The following is a 19,265-nucleotide window of genomic DNA, read 5'->3' as shown; positions in this document are numbered from 1 at the left end:
TAAAAATAAAATAATTAAGGTTAAAAATTATTTTTAAAATTATTTCAGCCCGATGTACAACTTAACTACTCGGTCTAGCTCTTTTGTCGCGTATAATTCCATTATTTAAAGCGACTTTGTAGTATTGCAAAAAGTGTACAATATTATTTTATTGTAGCCCAGGCCATGTTAGCATTGTTCGCGTTTATCATTCTCTCGTTTATTATTTTGTTTTACAAAAATAAAACTGTAGCACTCTATGTTTTAATTGGATTGCGCCACTAAGCGCGCTCTCTGTTTTTAGCGTGGGCCTACGTTTTCATTACGTCTGTCAGGTATAGCATTGTCCCGTAGTTGTTTAAAGCTGTCATAAGGTTAGTGGGTTTAATCAGTGTTTCCCTATACTTATATTAAAAATTGGATTATACCGTATGTGAGCCGATATGGCTACTGGTACAACAGGTAAAAATGTAAGTTTCTTTGTACCGTATCATGTTTTTGTTACGCTTCTTGTGTTATTTTTAAGGTGTTTCTTCATATTTTTGCAAATTACCAATGTACTAGTTTTACAAAAAAAAGTCGATAATAATTTTAATTGGATTGTTAACTAATAATATACCAATCTGTCACATGTGACAGACTGACAGGCCATTAGGTGTACCCGCGATTTTTTAAAAATAGACTAGACTTTCACTCCTAAAAAAGTAATATGCACCCAGTCTTTCCATATGTTATAAAGGCGGTGTGCACTTTTGACTTAGTTGCACCCAGTCACCCCAATAGTTTTGGCCATGCGGCTGTGACCGCGGCTGACAGAGAAACTGCAGGCCTTACTTTCCAACCTGGTGCACACCCTATATTTATTTAAAAAGCAATTTTTGTGCGAACTGGAAATAGTAAATTGTACAACTAAATTCTGGAAAATGCTAGGGTGTTGTAGGCCACAATGAGAAGTATGGCAGGTGCAACCCCGATTTGTTTTAAACAGACTAAACCTGTAGATTCCGATTTTGGGTAACACTAATTTACGGAATGATGAATGGTCGGAACGCTTACAGTATTATTATTAAATATAATAACACTTGACCCACCTTCACCCAAACGCTAACCCCCACCCTAACTCAAATATTTTGCGTTGGTTTGATAATTGTTTTAACAGGGTAACACTTAAATTACTGAGCGTTCCGACCATTCCGTAAATTAGTATTACCCTCCAATTTTGGTACTGCACACATCAGACCTATAATATTATGGCTTTTATATTTTTATTGAAGACCTATAGGGCTCTTGCCACATTGGAAACTTTGGATTTTGCACGGGGGAGATGATTTTGCAGCTTGAAATTGCGCCGCTATATTAACTTTTCCGTCCAAATTTCTGCGGCTGTAATCACCATATTTGTAAAATTTGCACGGCTGAAAATGAAGTACTATACTGAAAACCAATAGCGCGACGTAAGTTTTGAGCGATTTTTTGCTGCTGACCGCATTTAAGGTTAATTTTACATGAAATGCGCGACTGAGCGGTAAAATGCAGGCCTTACTTTCCAACCTGAGGCTCTTGTAGTCTTAGGAAGTCCAGAGTCCAGTTCCGCAGCCCTGATGGAAGTAATATATATGCTTACGTCTAAATTGCTAACTATCTACATTTCATAAATTTGTATTTTTGTGCCGGGTGGTGATTATTGTGAGTAGAATTTTAAATCTCCAATGTGCAGCCGCACACCCTAAATCTTGGCAAAGATTTCCTTAAGATGCATGTTATGTTGTAAAGTCTGTCTAATATATTTCATAGTTATTTTTTTTTTTTGAAAAGCATCCACGCTTTGCAGTGTAAAAATGTTTTTTTATAATGTAAATCTAGGAAGTTGCCAAGGGATCAACTAAGTGCCTGTTTTGCATTCGGCCAAACCTAATATTGGAAACAGTAGATTTTTTCCTTGGTTAATGTAATTCTCAAAAGACTATTAATCTATGGGTTGAGATGCCAAATATTTCTAATAGGTGCCCTAAAATTTGGTAATAAATTGCAAGGCCAAAAAGGTCGAGTAGATCGACATCATCTAATGTCATTAACTGAAGATGATACAAGCTCGTATCGATACGCCCTAATCAAGATGATGTCAATCTACTCGACCTTTTTGGCTTTGCAATTTATTATCAAGATACATTACCGATCCGTGCATAGTGTACCCAAGTATATTGATGCCCTAAAATTATTTAAACAGAACAACCTTTAAACTAATATACTGTTGGATGTTGTAGTCAGAAAGACTTCTACTGTAACTACTGAAGCATAGTTGCCCACCTAGCTAATAGATTTGCAATTATTCTTATTTAATAGATAATGTCAATATATATATTGTTCCATTTCTAGTGTGTTTATAAATTAGAACTTGATGACCCAAATACACATTCTGACTTCTTGTGTATGAATGTTTGCACTAATGGGTCTCAAGATATTTTGGTAAGTTCAACATTTTTGCCCCTTTAGAAAAAATATGAAACCATTGTCTATTGACTTGGTTTTATTAGTGATATTTAAAACAGTAAATGAAACAATTTTGACTAAAATGTGTGTTTCTTTATAAATTAAATATCAATTTGAAATTTTTAAAAAGTTATAGTTGATGAAATTTTATATTCAAATAAATTTCAATAGGTGATGGAATACAATGGTTCGGTTGAAGTATGTGTTATTATCAAAAGCTTTCAGTTGCTGTTATTTTTCAGAAATTTGGTTATCCATGCTTTTTACAATCGCAGTCAGCGTGGAAAATATAAGACTCGTCTGTTATGCTCCTCTGCCTCCTATGTCGTTAAACTCGTTTATTTCATATTAAATTAAGCACTATTTTAAATTTAAAAAACATTGCACGCTAGATGTGCCCAATCTTTTCCAAATGCCTGATGATGTGGCATACCCAATCGGTACAACTTCCACTCAAGACACTAGCTTAACAATGTCTGAGATGGTTGACATGTTTCTGGTAAATCTGGTAAGAAGTTTTTGAATTGATGTCAAAACTTGAGTGCATTTGTCATGTGCGCATCTCCTTAGTGGTGCCACAACTTATTGCACTTCAAACATATCTTTGTACCAAAAGGCGAAAGTCACACAGATTAATGTGTGTTGTGTCATAGTTTTTACATAGTTGCAACATTGGGTATAGTTTTCAAAATTTTGCAATAAAACTAAATATTTATATATAATTCATATCTTTATACAAAAAAGGCGAAAGTCACACAGATTAATGTGTGTTGTGTCATAGTTTTTGCTTAGTTGCAATATTGGGTATAGTTTTCATTTCGCAATGAAACTGAATGTATATGAATATGGTTTTACAAAACAATTTAACATTGATTTTGTAAATAGCAGTCCACCCAAACGCTTTCAAACCATGTACCAACTGATGCCCCACTCCAGCATTATGCAACACGCTGGTGTGGTATTTGCAGCACGGTCAGCAGAAGAATTCCATTGCAACTATGTCAAATTAATTTTGAAGAGGCTCTATACTTGTGTGTCCAGGAAAATGTGAGTTGCCTCTGACTTTTATCCTTGCTAAGTGCTGTGAAACATTAGGGTCATTCCATCCTTAATTTAAAGTTTTCAGAAATTTGTCCACCCATGTTTTCAGATTTTCTTTAAATTTTAGGTAATTGAAGATCTTAATAAAAAAATAAGAATGCAAAATATTTGAGCGTTCTGTGATAAGCGGTTTCAAAGATATGACATTTTGAAATATTTTACCACTAGGTGGAACTGGGTATTTTTTAGTTCCGCTTGAGCGCTTTTAGCTCTGTTGGGGCTTGATTTTGCAGTAGAAGCCTGCAGTAAAATGCTATTCCACCATTTATGAGGATGCTTTTTTCAAAAATGATAATAAAAACAATATATATGTGGTAAATTCTTCTACATGTAATTTACATTTAAAGTTTTCTGACTTCCGAAGACTTTTCCGAGCTCTCTGCAATTTTTTTTCAATTTTTATGCTGGAAAAATAATCTTGAGACATCATAGTATTTGGAATTTTTAAAGTGATTCTTGGTTATTTGCAATTAGTAGTTGGTTATAAAGTTTTAAATTCATGCAAATTGTGGAACAAATTAAATTAGCCGATTGCGAAACATAATAATTAGACACTTCAAAAAATTGAAGAGTTTTTTCAAAATGCCAGGAGTGCGGCTTTAATGTCAAAATGGAAAGTTTTTCGTCACGATTAGCAGTTACTATTTTTTCTTTAAGCTCGTTCATTAAAATATCCAAATCATTTGCTTTAATTGCATTTTTTTCTTATGTCTTCCATACACATCAGTGCACTTCATCTTTCTAGATAAAAAGTAGTCCCCTAACTGCTTTTTGTGGTGGTTGCAAATTTTGCTATCTCTTCCACAAATTTCTGTGCAAAGTCCAGCTCACCATAAATAAAAAATTCTTTCCTCATCGCTTATTGTATTGAAATTAGTCATGCCTTGTTTACTAATTCTTGAGTTGCTGTGGCACTCTTTTACTGCCCCTTTTAAAATACCTATAGTACACGGTTCCATAATTTACAAATCTGTGTAGTTATAAAGCTCAAAAACAGATACTAGCAAGGCTAAATGTACACTTAGAGATCACACAAATTTACTAAATCCTGAAAAAGGCACTGAGAAATTAAATACACTATTGAGCTGTAGGCTAAAAACTACCCGGAGCTCTTAAGATCTTAACATTGGCTGACCATAGAAGTTATAACTCTGATCTAACTGACTGTACGGGCTGACCTATGGCAAGTGTTTATAATATTCAACACTGTGTGTTGCAAAACAATGTGTCAAGATGATGTCACAAAGTAAATTGAAATCAAACAGCAAGCATTAAAGTACAGAAAACAATGAAAATCATGCTTTAAATGCTTCATGAAATTCAGCATGAGAACTCTCATTGCAATACTTCTAGAGGGGACTGCTTTAAAGTTTAAGTAAAATCAAAAGGTCATATTTTATGACCTAAACAGAGAATATGACCTTAAACCTTCTTACATGAAGCTCATAACAATATTTTTTTGATTTTACACCAAAAAAGTATAACTTTTACTGCCTCTAGTTATCAGTTATAACTTTTTAGTATTTTAAATTTTTTATAACTAACACAAATTTAAAACATAAAAACCAATTACTAATTGCAAATAACCAAGAATCACTTTAAAAATTCCAAATACTATGATGTCTCAAGATTATTTTTCCAGCATAAAAATTGAAAAAAAATTGCAGAGAGCTTCGGAAAAGTCTTCGGAAGTCAGAAAACTTTAAATGTAAATTACATGTAGAAGAATTCATCACATATAGTTTTAATCATCATTTTTGAAATTAGCAACCCCATAAATGGTGGAATAGCATTTTACTGCAGGCTTCTACTGCAAAATTAAGCCACAACAGAGCAAAAAGCACTCAAGCGAAACCAAAAAAATACCCATTTCCACCTAGTGGTAACATATTTTAAACTGTCATATCTTCGAAACCGCTTATCACAGAACGCTCAAATTTTTTGCATTCTTATTTTTTGAAAGAGATCTTTAATTGTACTAAGTTTAAAGAAAATCTAAGAACATGGGTTCCGGGCCTTTAAATTAAGGATGGAATGACCCATTAGCAACAGCCATTTTTTTTGTTTATTTTTTACCGAGATTGTCATATTGTAACAAATTATATATTTTTTATTTAGTGCCAATACCCCTTATTGGACCCGAATCTCCAAGATTTCATAGTTCAGCGAGATGTCACACAACTCATGCAGCTCAGTCGTCTAAAACAGAACAAAGGTCATCTATCTTCCAGATCTTATGGTTTGGTAGGTGAATGTGAGAAAAGCAAAGATGCCAACTGTAAAACCAAATCAAGAGTTGCAGAAAACTCCACATTAGGAATGTTAAATCTGTTTCCTGAAAACGTTGCACCCCTTGAAGAAAACCTTTCACAGAAATGCATTTCAAAAAACGTAAAATCTCCCACTGTAAACCATGAAAATGTTGACACTTGGCCATTATATGCAGTTGGTGATGTAGGTTCTCCGCGCAACCCTCCTGAACTACACCCTCAGAATGACATGATTGATTTAGAGGCAGATCTCAGTCTTAGTGACTCTTCTTGTCAGACAATGTCACCTCCTGACCAGCACAAACTTCCAAATGATTCCACTATCCTTAAGGAACAAGCAGCTTTGTTGCCTCTGCAAGAAAAACACTTTAACATAGACTCTTCAGTAGGAAAGCCGATAATTGAAACTCCTAACCATGATGCCCCATATCAAGAAATTCGTCAATTAACAAAAAAACATTTTCTCGAGCAGTGCAATGCAGACCAAGAACTAAAGAAAAATTCTGAAAGATCAGAACAAGTGGAAATTGGGGACATATTTTTATCTGATAATCCATGTAGTTCTAGCCACAGTAAAACTTCTGATAAAGCACCAACAGCGTCAACAACAACAGCATGTAACATTACTATGTCTACAATTGAAGATCCACAATCATCGCCTACCGACCTTGCTATAACCCATCCAGACCAATCAGAAGTATTACTGAAAGAAAATGTTTCTGATGTCTGCAAGGAAGATATTTTACCCTTAAATAGTAGAACTGGAGTTGCGCTGAAATCAGTTACGGACAAACAAATAACTCAAGAAACTAGTTTGTCATTTTTGAATTCTGTAGAAATGTATCCTGTTGGATGGCCCCCGCGATGCCATGAAATGTTACAGTGGCAAAATAGTTTTAACTCCTGTTGGCTTGATGTCCTGCTGAAATGTATTGTCAGTGTCCCAACAATTAGATCTGCTCTAAACTCATCTAAAGCTACAGCGCCAAATATTTTTTCAAGGTTAGTTAAGCGAATCAAAGAACCTTGAAGTTGAAAAAATACATTTTTTCTTCCTAATACTAGTAGTATATTCTGAAAAGCTTATCTCTAAATTTAAATATGTATATTACAACCTAAGTAATTTTTCTAAAATTAGCTGTTCCAACTGTATACAGCTAAGATTTTACATTTGCTGTGTTATATATACTATTTTTGTATCTATTTGCACACAAGATTGATAGACACTCTTTGTTTTAGGTTATGCAATGTGTATGATAACAGTCAACCAGCTGCAACCACAACAAATGATCGGAGATCTTCTATTCTTAATCTTGAACTCGCAAGAAACGACATTTTAAATTTTATGATTTCCCGATTTCAACTAAAATCTGGTAATTTGGATTTAGAATTACACTATAATATATCAGGGTTGGGCTTAAGCACTCACCCGCTCGCCAATTTGCGAGTGCAAATCGCCGACTGGCGAGTGGCTTTGGCGGGAAATTTAATTAGTTGGTGTAGGCCCTGTAGGGCAACTTGTGTTAAGCACCACTAAAGCAAAATATCACTTAGCACCAGTTATTTCCTTAACACTAAGGCGCAAATACATTCAACTCTACACAAATAATAAGGTAAATCGAAGTCACGTTCAAAGATTGTAGTAAAGACTCTTTGTTCCGTTTTAAAAAATCATTTACTGGCGAACAATCAAATCAAAAACATCGTTGCTGCAGTGTTAAATAGTTATGAGGTTGACTGTTTAACATAAACGTTGGTAATTTTTAAATGTTAACCCAATTGTTGACGCTATTGAAAAAGTTTATTGGACTTGCGATGTACCCAGCGATAATAATTTTACTTTACTGTATTAGTTGAATTGTTTGTATAAGAAAATTATAAGCAATCGCTGCAGTTTTTGGTAACAGTAAGTTCTATTAATATTTGTAAGCAGTGTGGTTTAAGATGTTTTGAGGGACCGAAACTGCCCACTGAACACTACAATATTTTAAAATATCGCCTACTTCTGCAACTATAGCTAAGAATTGTCAATTAGTCTATACATAAGTATGTTGTTGCGATCTCTTAAAGTTCATGTTGGACGTCGGTGAACCAAGCCAAAGCTTAAAATATTACTGTCTGTAAATCATTTATATCGCAATTACTGTATATTTAGATGCGAAACGAAACCATTGCGGACGCCCTCGGAAAATTGAAACGACCCACTATAGGTCGTCGCACAGCACAAAACCTCTGGTGCATATGGTTGTTAACTTTGCGAATGAATGGTTTAGTTGCAAATTTACAATTATTTGGTCATAATATGCTGTTCAACCAGTAACTATAGTGTTAGGTGAATTGTGGTGTTTTGTTTGTGGCGCGAAGCAACCTGCGGTGAAACATCCTTCAAGCTCAGAAAAATAAGAATAAAAAATGAGAACGCGAGGATTTTTAGAAAAATGGAAAACAAGCATTTTTTCACTAAAGATTGTAAAAAATATTTCGGCTAAAAAACATTGTGTTAGGCATAAACTGCTTTACGGGCTTTAATTTGTTCAACCATGCATGGAAATAAATGACCAGACTTTTATAAAAACTAATGTTTATGTATAGAAACTGTAAGATAGGTTAACGATAACCAAAGAAATGACCGCGCTAGGACAGAAATTTGCAGACTGCATGCAAACAAATTTGGCGAGTGTTATTTTGTCCGGGCGAGTGCTGATTAATAGCCGCTCGCCAGGCTGGCGAGTGTAAATTTTTGCTAAGGAACAATATGCTTGTGTCCTTGTCCAAAAATGTATTAAAGTTGTATGCTTATTTTACATAAAACAAGTACAACTGTAAAGGTTGTTTATCAATAAGAACCGAAACAGCTTGCCATCTTTTAACACATAAGGGCAAAACGGCTGAAACACTATTAAAGACCTTGTATTGCAATGTTACAATATTATAATAGCCACAGTTTATTATTTTATCAGAGTAAGCGCTATTTGTAAGTAGTATGATTATGAGCATGCTCCTTTACTCTTGTGCTTTTCTGTACAACAGAAAAAATTGTATTAGAGACAACTACATTTGTTTCATAAAGCTTAACTTTCAAGTGTCAAACTTTGCAAGCCCGCAGGCTGCAACACATCACTTTTTAGGAACTTTCTATTTTTACCCTTGAAGAATTAAGTAAATCCCCACTCGCAGGAAGGCAAATGCTTTGTAATAGTTTCTGGCTTGTAGCTAGCTAAATGCAAATGCCATTGCCCCTCTGCACTACTGTGTTTTTTTCATCTTAAAACATTTTGGTAAATGTACTAAAAAGCAACTTACAAAATGTATTTTGAAAAGGCCAACATGAAAGTGCTGTGGAGATGTTTTCAAACATGTTGAAAATGGATTCTTCATTGTCTTCTCTGTTCTCTGTCTCGATGAGGTGTATATTTAAAACATATTATTAAATTTGTATGGTATGAAACTAAAGACTGTTCAATAAGTTGACCACAATAGAAATTATAAAACACTTAAAGTTTACTGTTTTAAATTGTCTTTTGTTATAAAAAAAAACCCAAAAAATAAAATTTTTACAAAAAAATAAAAAGATGATTGTTAACAGGTGGCAACTGGAGTGTAACGAATGTGGGCACAAGGAAAGTAGGAGAGTGAAAACTGAGATTGTTTCTTTTCTTCATCGTACGCCAAACTTTCACCCAATGAATGCTGTCTCTGAGAGGCCATGTCCTACATGTTCAAGTGAAGGACAGCAGTATTGTATGCTTATGGAAGAGTAAGTGCATAGCCAGGAGAAGTGCTCTTCAAACTTTTTATATGTGGTATACCTTTAACAACTTATTAATAACTTGTATTCATAGCAAATAGAAATACACAAGCCATTAAACAAAAGTTAAGAGGTGACCTCACAAATTTAAGTCCTAACGTAACACCATAAAACAATTATAATCTTCTTGCTGTCCTTTGTCAAACTTGTGCGCACTAAACAAATCCTGTTTAAATACATGTAAAAAGGGAAAGCATTTGAGCGAACTGGTAAAACTTTTTTGCATTTATTAGGTTTAACTTACCAAACTTTTTATTTAGAGGTCGTTTTGATCCTGTCACGAACAAGTTGTGAGCAATTTACCCAACAGCTGCATGCTTTCATGAAAACAATCAGAAATGTTTGATTCTAATGCAAAAAGTCATAAAATGTCTTTATCTTAAACTTTCTCAAAAATAAAAATAAATTGTCTCAAAGTTGTAGAAGCTAGATTCTATAAAATGAAAAAAAAAAAAAAAAAACTTCTATAAAAAAAAAACAGTGCCTTTGGGCTTAAAAGATTTTCCTAATTTCTGTCAAAACATAAACAGACAAAAGATTTTTCGCAAAAATGTGTTTTCGTAGTTAAAACAGTTAAACATTATAGTTGGGGAGTCATGGCGTGTGCCTCCCTGGGACAAAGAAGTATCAAAAACTAAGAATACATTGTTTGCATTAACAGAGTGTCTACACATAGGTCAGAATTTTGCCTTTCTAAAAGCTTGAAAAACCAATAGATTGAATAAACATTATACAAAGTTGTGTCATGCACTAATACTGACCTAATCTATATACATGGTTACCATCTGCTCAGACCAAAAAATAAGCACACTAATCCAAAAAAATAAGCACGCTACTAAAGATCAGGGACAGATCCAGGACTCCGGGGGTGAAATCCAAGGTATTTGTATGCGCAAAACGTAGCTTAATCGCGCGAAGCGCAAAAAAATGCGTTTATTAGGTTGAAATTGGCAAGTTAACCACCCTTATTTAATGCAAGCTTTGTCAATTTTTTCGCGTCAGATCGCACCAGTTATACACCTTTTAAACCGTGGTGCATGGCAGCATGAAACGCTTAATTCTGACCCTGCCTGTTAGTTAAGTTTGGTTCATTTGGCGGAGTTATGCTTGTAATAAAATTATTCTGGGTTAAATAACTTGGTAAATATAAATAAAAAATTGATAAAGAACAACTCACACACAACTCTAAAATAAGCTAAAAAAATTTCGACCCACTTTGTTGCTAGCCTGTTATCATATATAAAATATGGATTAAAAATAGTCCGAAAGGGCGGTAACTTTTGTCGTTTATCTAGGCCTATAAGTTAATTAAATAGGGCGGTGATACCGTCGATGATATATGTAATACAAATAGACAGAAAACCTGCAACGGCCCCCAAAAAAACTTAAAAAGTTTTCCAGTTTTAATGTTAAAGTTGTCAAAAAAAAAAAAAACAAACAAACAGAATTTGTATGTAGGAGTTATGCCTAACCCAGACGAAACCATTAAAATAACTACAAAAAATTAAAATATTGAAGTCGACCCCCTGGTTAAGAACCGCTGGTTTAAAGGAATTACTCTCAGTTTAAGGCACTCACCCTTAGTTTAAGGACTAACGCTTAGTTTAAAGGACTTGCCCACGGTTTACGTATAAACTATGCTGGAATACGTCCGTACAAAAGAAATCTGCTTGTTTCGTTTAGGTTTGTTGCAGATAAAACATAATATATTACTGAATAATTATGATAATATTGAATCAGGTATGACGTAGATCGAACATGATTTTGAGCATATAGACCTAACAGAAAAAAATATATATCTATGGAAGTATCACAGGGTATGAAACCTTATTTTTGTTTAAAGGGTTTAATTTTTAGCCACATTCTATAATTAGAAATATATATATATCCTCAAAACCCTTCTTAAGTGGCTTAATTAAAGCTCATCTAATATAAGTAAAATGTTTCTTTTCTTTCTTTCTTTTATTAGCACAAATTCCCGGGAGTCTTAAATTGCTGTGGTAATTAAAACTTAAAATATTTCAGATTTATAACAGTATTATTAGAGGGTGTGCTAACATTAATTCGCAACAGATCATCAAATGTACCTGCCTAGGTTTTGTTTCAAATTTGCCGGCTCAAAGTTCAAACTTAAAAAACATCACGAAACACAATTTGTAATTATGTGGCCCGAAAAAAAAATTTTTTTTTGGACACATGTTGTTTTTGTCCGAATTATTATGTGGCCCGAAAAAAAAAAATTTTTTTTGGACACATGTTGTTTTCGTCCGAATTATTTTTTTTTTTCAGTCAATTTTTTATGTTTTTTTCAGTCAATTTTTTATGGCTCACTTTTGACAAGGAAAAAAACATAGTTGGAACATGAAATTTTCACAACTGTTAAATACCCTCACAAAGTTGTTTCTAATATAAAAAAAAATTGCCTAGGTTCTAAGGGGTGGTTTTTAGGGGGGCAAAACTGTCATTTTTTGTTAATTTTGGTTTTAAGCACTTTTCAGAGATAAAAAAATGTAAAAAAAATCTGATATATTTATGGATGATGGTTACATGACATATACAATGCTAAGTAACAAAATTTTAAACCTTACCCCTGAACTTTTCATCCGGGGGGTCAAAATGCACAACACTTTAGGAAATTTTAATGATATATTTACACTAGAAGGAAATGACATAAACATCTGAAAATTTCACAAATGTTAGAGAACCATTTAAAGCTGATGTTAAAATAAACATTTTACCTCTTGAAAAAAAGGGGAGTAATTTAGGGGGGTAAAATTAAAATTCGGCCGTTTTTGTGTTTAGAGGTGTCTAAAAAACTAAAGAAAACATTGTTAAATAGTTTTCAATTATAAAGACAAATTATAGATTGCTCCTCAGGCCAATTTTGAACTTCAATTTAAAATAATTAACCTATGGGGGAAAACAACTAAACAAAAATATAGAAATTAAAGTGATTTCATTCATAGAATAAAAACTGGAAACAGAGTGGTGTACACTGCCTCCACAATTTTTCATTTCAATCTGCGGCGGTAAAATATGTTGTTTTGTAAAAGCAATAAGTTAATTTACTAAGAGAAGCCTCTTTTTAAAAGGCAAGTCGCACGCGCTTAGTTTCCCTGAGACAAGCCACTTCGCACAATGAATGTTGCACGCGCTGGACAAAAAAAGCACAGTAGGCAGCCAGACGCTTCGCGGCCAGAATAAAGCAAGCGATATGAACAAATTCAGCATTAAAGGTTTTCTGCCGCTAGGTTAGAGTATATAGCTGTAAAGAACTAAATCGATTACGTCACACTATTGACTTTTGTCCCCAATGAGAGGCGTACAGGGGTGCAAGAAAAAATTGTCAAATATTTTTTTTGATTATAAAGACAAGTTATAGGTTTGCTTCGCAGCCAAATTTATATTAAGACCACTGACAATCATTCTTGTAAAAGTGCACCATGTCCAACCTATACCACGCAACTTCGGGCCACATCCGCTTTTGCCTGCTAAAGCACCGAAACTGGAAGCACAACATTGGGAGTATATGGACACTGACAAATAAGACCCGTTGAAAGAATATAGAATAACTAAGGAATGACACCCTGGTAAAGTATAGTAGAACTGCGCTGTACCCCCCTGGTATAATATAGTAGAACCGCACCATACCCCCTGATATAATATAGTAGAACCGCGCTATACCCCCTGGAAAAATATACAAAAACCGCACACCCTGTCTAGTTTTATGTTTACTTTTGGTGAGCATTGTATTCACCCGGGCTGTAAGAGCGATTATGAGCATAATGAAGCCAAAATTAGACAACTAACCCAGAGAATTATTGGTAAAAAAAGCGATCAAATTGTTTCTTAACAGTAAAATAAACACGCCGTAAATATTGCTATACTCGTGGTGTTTCGTAAATTGCCTAGAATTTCCTGTTTTTTGTTGCGTGGCAGAACCGCATTGCTATGAAATTTAATTAACGCCATGTGGTATAAAGTATATAAGGGATTTCATTTTATACCAAAAACCAGCAGTCTCACTGTTAACTTCTGGAGTCTGATCGCTACGTACCGTACACGGTGGTAAATTATCGAACGAATATTGTATTGTAAGTACTGTTTCTCGTTTGTATGTTTGCAATAAATTTTCCTTCATTGTGGTTAAAACCCACACAATAAACTCGACTCAATTGTAAAATATGTTTGCGAATTAGCCCAAATAACTATATGCTTGCGTTAAAATAATAATTTAACCGATTTGATGTTTAATTAAAGTCATCCGAGTGTTTATCCCACCGAACTTTGCGATCCTTGTGTACCTGGCGATCCTTGCGATCATAGCGATCCAGCGATCCTGTATACTTTAGATGCACCGTTTGTATACCCAAGTCAGGTCTATACGCTAGCTTAGACCTGGTATCATAAATCCAAAAAAGGGGGTTTCCCCAATTTTCAACTTAGGGAATTCCCAATTTTTAACTTAGGGAATTCCCCGTTTTTCCGCCTGACGTTAATGACGTCATAAAATATTCACGGATACGACGAGATAAAATAGCGATTGCACAAACGTCATAAAAAAACTTGCATCGTCCACAATCCTGCCAGGCGACAGCTGCGAAATCGCTTAGCGTGCAATCGTTAACTTCAGGAGAAAAACGAAAACAAGACCGTGAAATATATGTGATTGATTTTGGTAGATCCATGTACGGGAGTACGCTAAATTACAAGCACGTCTTTCGCCACCTGCAATACTAAACGAAGATCGTTTTTCCCGGGTGTTATTCGATTAGCGCGACTTGGCCGAGCTTTGCGCCAAGTCAGCTAAAATACAAGCACGTCTTACACTAGGGATTCTAGTCGCGCGCCAAAAGCAAACTCAGAAGGGTATTTGCGGGCCGCACAAAATGTTAACTAGAATTGTGTTAATAATTACATTAAAGGAGGCAGAAAAGTGTTAAAAAAAAGCGTTTGTTAGGTTTCGCACTTACGTAGTTCAAATAGTCAAAAAGTATTTGAATTAGACTCGTGTCTAGTTTGTTAAAGAGGCGGCGGGCCCGATGAATTACACTCGGTTGCCGACCCCAGTGTTACACCAACATCTGATATTAACGTAGACAGCAAACAGTGAGAAACATCAGCACCGCCTAACTCGATGTTTTCAGCGAGAAAAAGGCGGAGAGGCGGAGACCGCTTGATTTATTGTTATTAATTGTCGAACACACACTTGCTGATCAGCCAACCCGAACGATTAACGAAAGGCGAAAAAGAAAATATCGTGCGTTTACGGTCGACCAAACAAGAAACGAAAAACGGCGTTTTGCGTTTGATTTTGGTTTTGCACTAGCTTAAGACGCGTGACCCAATTACATTAAAAAAAACACGCAGTTTCGAACGGTGAGTTAAACCCTGAGAAAAACGAACAAAAAACGATAATGTCATAAGAAAAGGGGGGGGGGGGGTCCGAACCCCCAATCCCCCCCTGGATCTGCCACTGCCTGGTATGCACTTAACCCGTTGAAAGGGCGCTAGGCTGTCGCCTGCATGTTATTGTTAACCTTGTTTGGTTACTACTGAGATTGTATTTTTAAGATATCCAGGCTAACCATTTTGGCATTTTTCATTTTTTTGTGGTAGACTTGCTGGTGTGTTGTATTAATTTATATGGAAATTAACTGGAAGCAATCGTGGATGGTGACCAATTTGTATTTTATTTAGGATTCCACCTTGTGTGATGATGTACTTTCAAAAAGGCTTATCACATAATCGCTTTGGTATGCTGGACTTCGGAGTCGACAGCAATTTGTTCTGTGTGTGCGCTGTTATTCAGTACATCACTGATCCAATAAACCATTTTATAATTTGGATTCGTGACTGTAAAGGTACGCACTTCCTTTTTATCTGGGCTGATGTTTGACCTTAAATCCATATTGCATAAAAATAAATTGCTGTGTTCAAGACTTTCCAAATGTCTCCTACTTTATTTTTTCACACATCCAAATTCGTAACATAGAACCACAAGTAACTAAAGTTGCCTACTAAGATCCATACTAAGAGCATCTAAATGTTTTTAATATAGAGCCATATTTAATGAGCTAAACGCGACATATTCCGCAACAATGTGGTAAACTTAACAAGCAGTTTTACTGTAATACAAATCAGAAATGTCAAGTGATTCCGTTAGAAGCAAACATATACCATTTAATGTTAAAAAGGCTGGATAACGAAGGTTGCGCTGGCCATGGGACTTATGTTACATATCTCTCGTCTACCAATAAGGCTATTTTTTGCACAAATGAAATGTAATTTTCCTATATTATTCTGTTGCTACAGTAATATACAATATAATTAATATAGTGGCCATTTTATCATACAGCAAACAAATGGATGTGCTGTGACGATCTGAAGAGTCCAGTCTGTCACTGGCAAAGCAAGGCCCCGAAAATTAAACCAAACGAAATCCACATGATTATGTGGGAGAAGCAGGGTCTGCAATACAACCTGCTCACACAGAATAATTTTGAACACATCCGCCAACACCTGCAAATAGTGCAAAACAGTGAGGCAGTTCTTTCAGGTATACCGTTGTAAAATCCTTATTGCCACGGGCTAGTAAAACTAAAACAATTATATATATATATATATAAATTTTGGTAAAAGCTAAATCTTTGATCTCTGATTATAAATGATATAACAGGCCTTGGGTAACTTTTTCTTTTAATTTTCCCTTTTTTCTAGAAGACGAGTCTATAAAAACCCAGGATGACATTGAAACTATTGTAGTCGACGATGATACCGAAGAGTGTATAGTGCAGCCAGCAAAACCAAACGTTGAGGTAACAAATGACAATTGTTCGGAAAGCGAGATAATAACGAACACTCGTACAGACGATTCAATACAAGTGAACAACTGTGAGACGAATTCAGAAAAGTATACACACTGTCCTAAAACTCCTCCTCGGTCAAAACGCCCGTTGGAGTCGGAGCGTGTTGAAAACGATGGATTTGTCAAAAGCCCGGACTCGGACTCTTCAGAAGATTTACCTTTGTCCAGTTTGAAGCGCAAGTGGTGTCGAAAGTCGGGATCGTCTGAAGATATGGCAACACAGAAAAACGTTTGTTTCTCGCAGCCTGCCCAACAAACTCCTTCTAATTCGCCCTCCATTGCAATAACTCCGGCTGTCCAGTCAAACACAACTACAGCTCAAAGTACGGGACAACTCTTAGAGTCTAATTTGCAAGCAGCGGAAGAGAGCACTAGTCCCAGAACAGTTATGTTACGGGATTGCAGCAATCCTATTTGTCAACCGACCGTTGTCGTCAAGGACGTCGTAAGGACCTTGCGAAAGCGCCGTGCGCAAACCCCAATACAAAGACGGCGATCCAAGCGCAAACGGCTTGCTTCTCTGAGCAGTGACAGCGACGAATCTAGTGTCAAACACAAAACGACACAACAACAGAAGCTGTCCGATCATTCCGTAGATGATGCGTCATTGAAAAATGAGCCTTCTAAAGACTGTCAACATTCGTCCTCTGATATTGCCTCGCCTAAAGTTGACCTTCAGTCCACACACGTAATCACGTTGGATGATTCTGATGACTCGGATAAAAAAGCGCTAAACAAGTCCAAGGACAAAGGTTCAAAATCTCCTCTACTTGTGTTTCCAAACATTGGTAAAAAAGAAGATTTGCGAACCACAATCGCTGCAAAGTTAGCAGGATCCTCTTTAGATGCTTCTGCTTCGTACAAAAAGAGTTCAAAGCGACCCCCAAGTCCTTCTGAGTTATTGCCATCACCCCCCAAAATACGATTACCATCTAGAAATGTTCAGGAGCTTCCTCTCAAGTCTAAGATAGCCTTACTTTCATCCGCAGTTGATAAATCCTCGGTAAGCCAAGACGTTGCTGCTAGCCACATGCAGTCGAATTCTTTGCCGTTTAGATCGGTTTTGCCCACAACAGGCGACACCCTAATGACCGTGGTAAAAACTTCACCCACGAACTTCCAAGAGCCGCCCACGCTGGTGTACAGACCATTGCCAGCGCGCGTACCAACGGCGTCCTTTGCCACCTTGGCGCCCAAGTTCGAACCTGCAAAACAATTTGCCGCTGTCGACTTTCGCAAGCTCCCGGTCTCGCGTCCCAAACAAAACTCAAAGAACTTGGGCCCGGCCAGCATGTTTGAGTCCTACAAGCCAAAGCGCGCGTTTAAGCTTGCGGGTTACGAGAAGAAGAGCGTAAGCCGACTGAAAGCGCGAAACAATCTCAAAGAAGTTACACAAAGCAATTTGCGCGGAAATCGCCCGGCCTCCTACGAATCGTCGGACAAATCGTCCGAAATCTCGGAGGTTGCTGATCTTTTTCCCGACTTTGATGCGTTAAGCAGCTTTAGCGAAACTAGCGCTGGGTCCTCCAACTTTACGGGTGGTACTGGCAATAATCAGTCAAGTTGCTATGCGAAATCCGTCTCCCAGAATTCCACGTCGACGCCCTCATTACCATTTCAACACAACGGCACCGGGACAGCCTCTTTGTCGAGTTATACACCTTCAACTGGGTCGCAACCTCATAATTTTGACGAGTTTATGGATAACTTGGAAAGCAACGCGTCGTCTTCAATAGGAGAAATCTCGTCGCTTCCAACAACCTCCAGCAATTCTGTTGCCGACGAGGACGAGTCCACTTTCGATTTCTTTTCGCTTTTAGATCTATAAATCTGTCGCATTCTGTAAATTTATTATTTTATTTTTACTCTTTTTTGTTCTCTATTTGATAATAATAAATCCGACCAACACGACAACTTCCAATGACTGTCAGCTTGACATGGTAAAATATGTTTAGGTACGTATTCAATTGTGGTATTTAGTCCAGGGGTGCACGAACTGCGGCCGTAGACAGTAATTTATGTGACCGTACACATGTTTGAAAAAAAGCAGTGTTTGAGGCTGTTTTTTTATACAACTTTTTGTCCACTTTATTTACTGAGCAAATATTTTGAACATTTAAGGCTGGGTTAGCAAGGCCCCATACATGCTTTCTAACAAAGTGTGACTTCATGAAACTAATGACCTTAAGAAACTTTCCGCTTCTTGTTGAACTCGGAAATGTGTAACTGAAATCAAGAATTCGGAATAAACCAGTCGCGCGTAAACATGTAGATCTGAGTCCACGCGGCGCTAACCTGTGGACGCAAAAATTATGCGAAAAAATGCTTTCTGTTACAGGGTTGGCATTTTATACTCGCCCGCTCGCCAATGCGATTGCAATTCGCTGCGGCCGAGTGCTGATTGCAGAAAGCTGATCACAACAACGAACTAAAAAGCCTACGCATTTAATATTGGGGTAAACAATCTATGCCGGCCATACGAGAACTATGAAAAGTGACGACATAAATTCAATAGGGCCGTTTTCGCTGGATGCTGTGTTGAATGGCGATAAAATGCAGCTGTGCTAAAAATGTAACCCAAAATGCATTCTGGGTCATGATCATTGTCTAAACCAGTGCATTTCAACCTTTTTGCTGGAGTGGAACCCTACAGAAACATTTCACTGGCTCGAGGAACCCCAGTGCAATAATTTAGTTGTCTTATGCATGCATGCAAAAAACAGCATTAAAAATTGCGGAACCCCTGGAC

At 36.4% G+C, this 19,265-nt stretch overlaps 1 protein-coding gene across 5 annotated transcripts; it reads left to right on the top strand.

The window, feature by feature from the left end:
• Positions 1-1,842: 1,842 nt before the first annotated feature.
• LOC146160634 (uncharacterized) lies at positions 1,843-18,413 on the top strand. 5 transcript variants are annotated; one of them, XM_083383592.1, is made up of 10 exons: positions 1,843-2,445; positions 2,862-2,977; positions 3,355-3,516; positions 5,689-6,842; positions 7,080-7,213; positions 9,162-9,246; positions 9,427-9,597; positions 15,349-15,512; positions 16,007-16,207; positions 16,369-18,413. In XM_083383592.1, exons 2-10 carry the CDS (start codon positions 2,882-2,884, stop codon positions 18,342-18,344), a joined length of 4,143 nt encoding a protein of 1,380 aa, XP_083239718.1. In that variant the 5' UTR covers positions 1,843-2,445; positions 2,862-2,881; the 3' UTR covers positions 18,345-18,413. The 5 variants fall into 5 exon arrangements, with proteins under 5 accessions (XP_083239718.1, XP_083239717.1, XP_083239720.1 ...); XM_083383591.1 differs by having other exon boundaries at positions 2,712-2,977; XM_083383594.1 differs by lacking the exon at positions 2,862-2,977.
• Positions 18,414-19,265: the final 852 nt, after the last annotated feature.

Source organism: Ascidiella aspersa, chromosome 3 (genome assembly GCF_963924565.1).
Source record: "Ascidiella aspersa chromosome 3, kaAscAspe10.2, whole genome shotgun sequence".
Lineage (NCBI taxonomy): Eukaryota > Metazoa > Chordata > Ascidiacea > Phlebobranchia > Ascidiidae > Ascidiella > Ascidiella aspersa.
This window is presented reverse-complemented; position numbering and strand designations above follow the sequence as displayed.

Excerpts from the sequence above, each read along its gene's own strand:
- LOC146160634 (XM_083383592.1), top strand. The coding sequence starts at position 2,882 with ATGCCTGATGATGTGGCATACCCAATCGGTACAACTTCCACTCAAGAC. Across the intron at positions 2,978-3,354 it reads ACATGTTTCTGGTAAATCTG|CAGTCCACCCAAACGCTTTC; the intron begins GTAAGAAGTTTT and ends TTTTGTAAATAG. Across the intron at positions 3,517-5,688 it reads ACTTGTGTGTCCAGGAAAAT|TGCCAATACCCCTTATTGGA; the intron begins GTGAGTTGCCTC and ends TTTTTTATTTAG.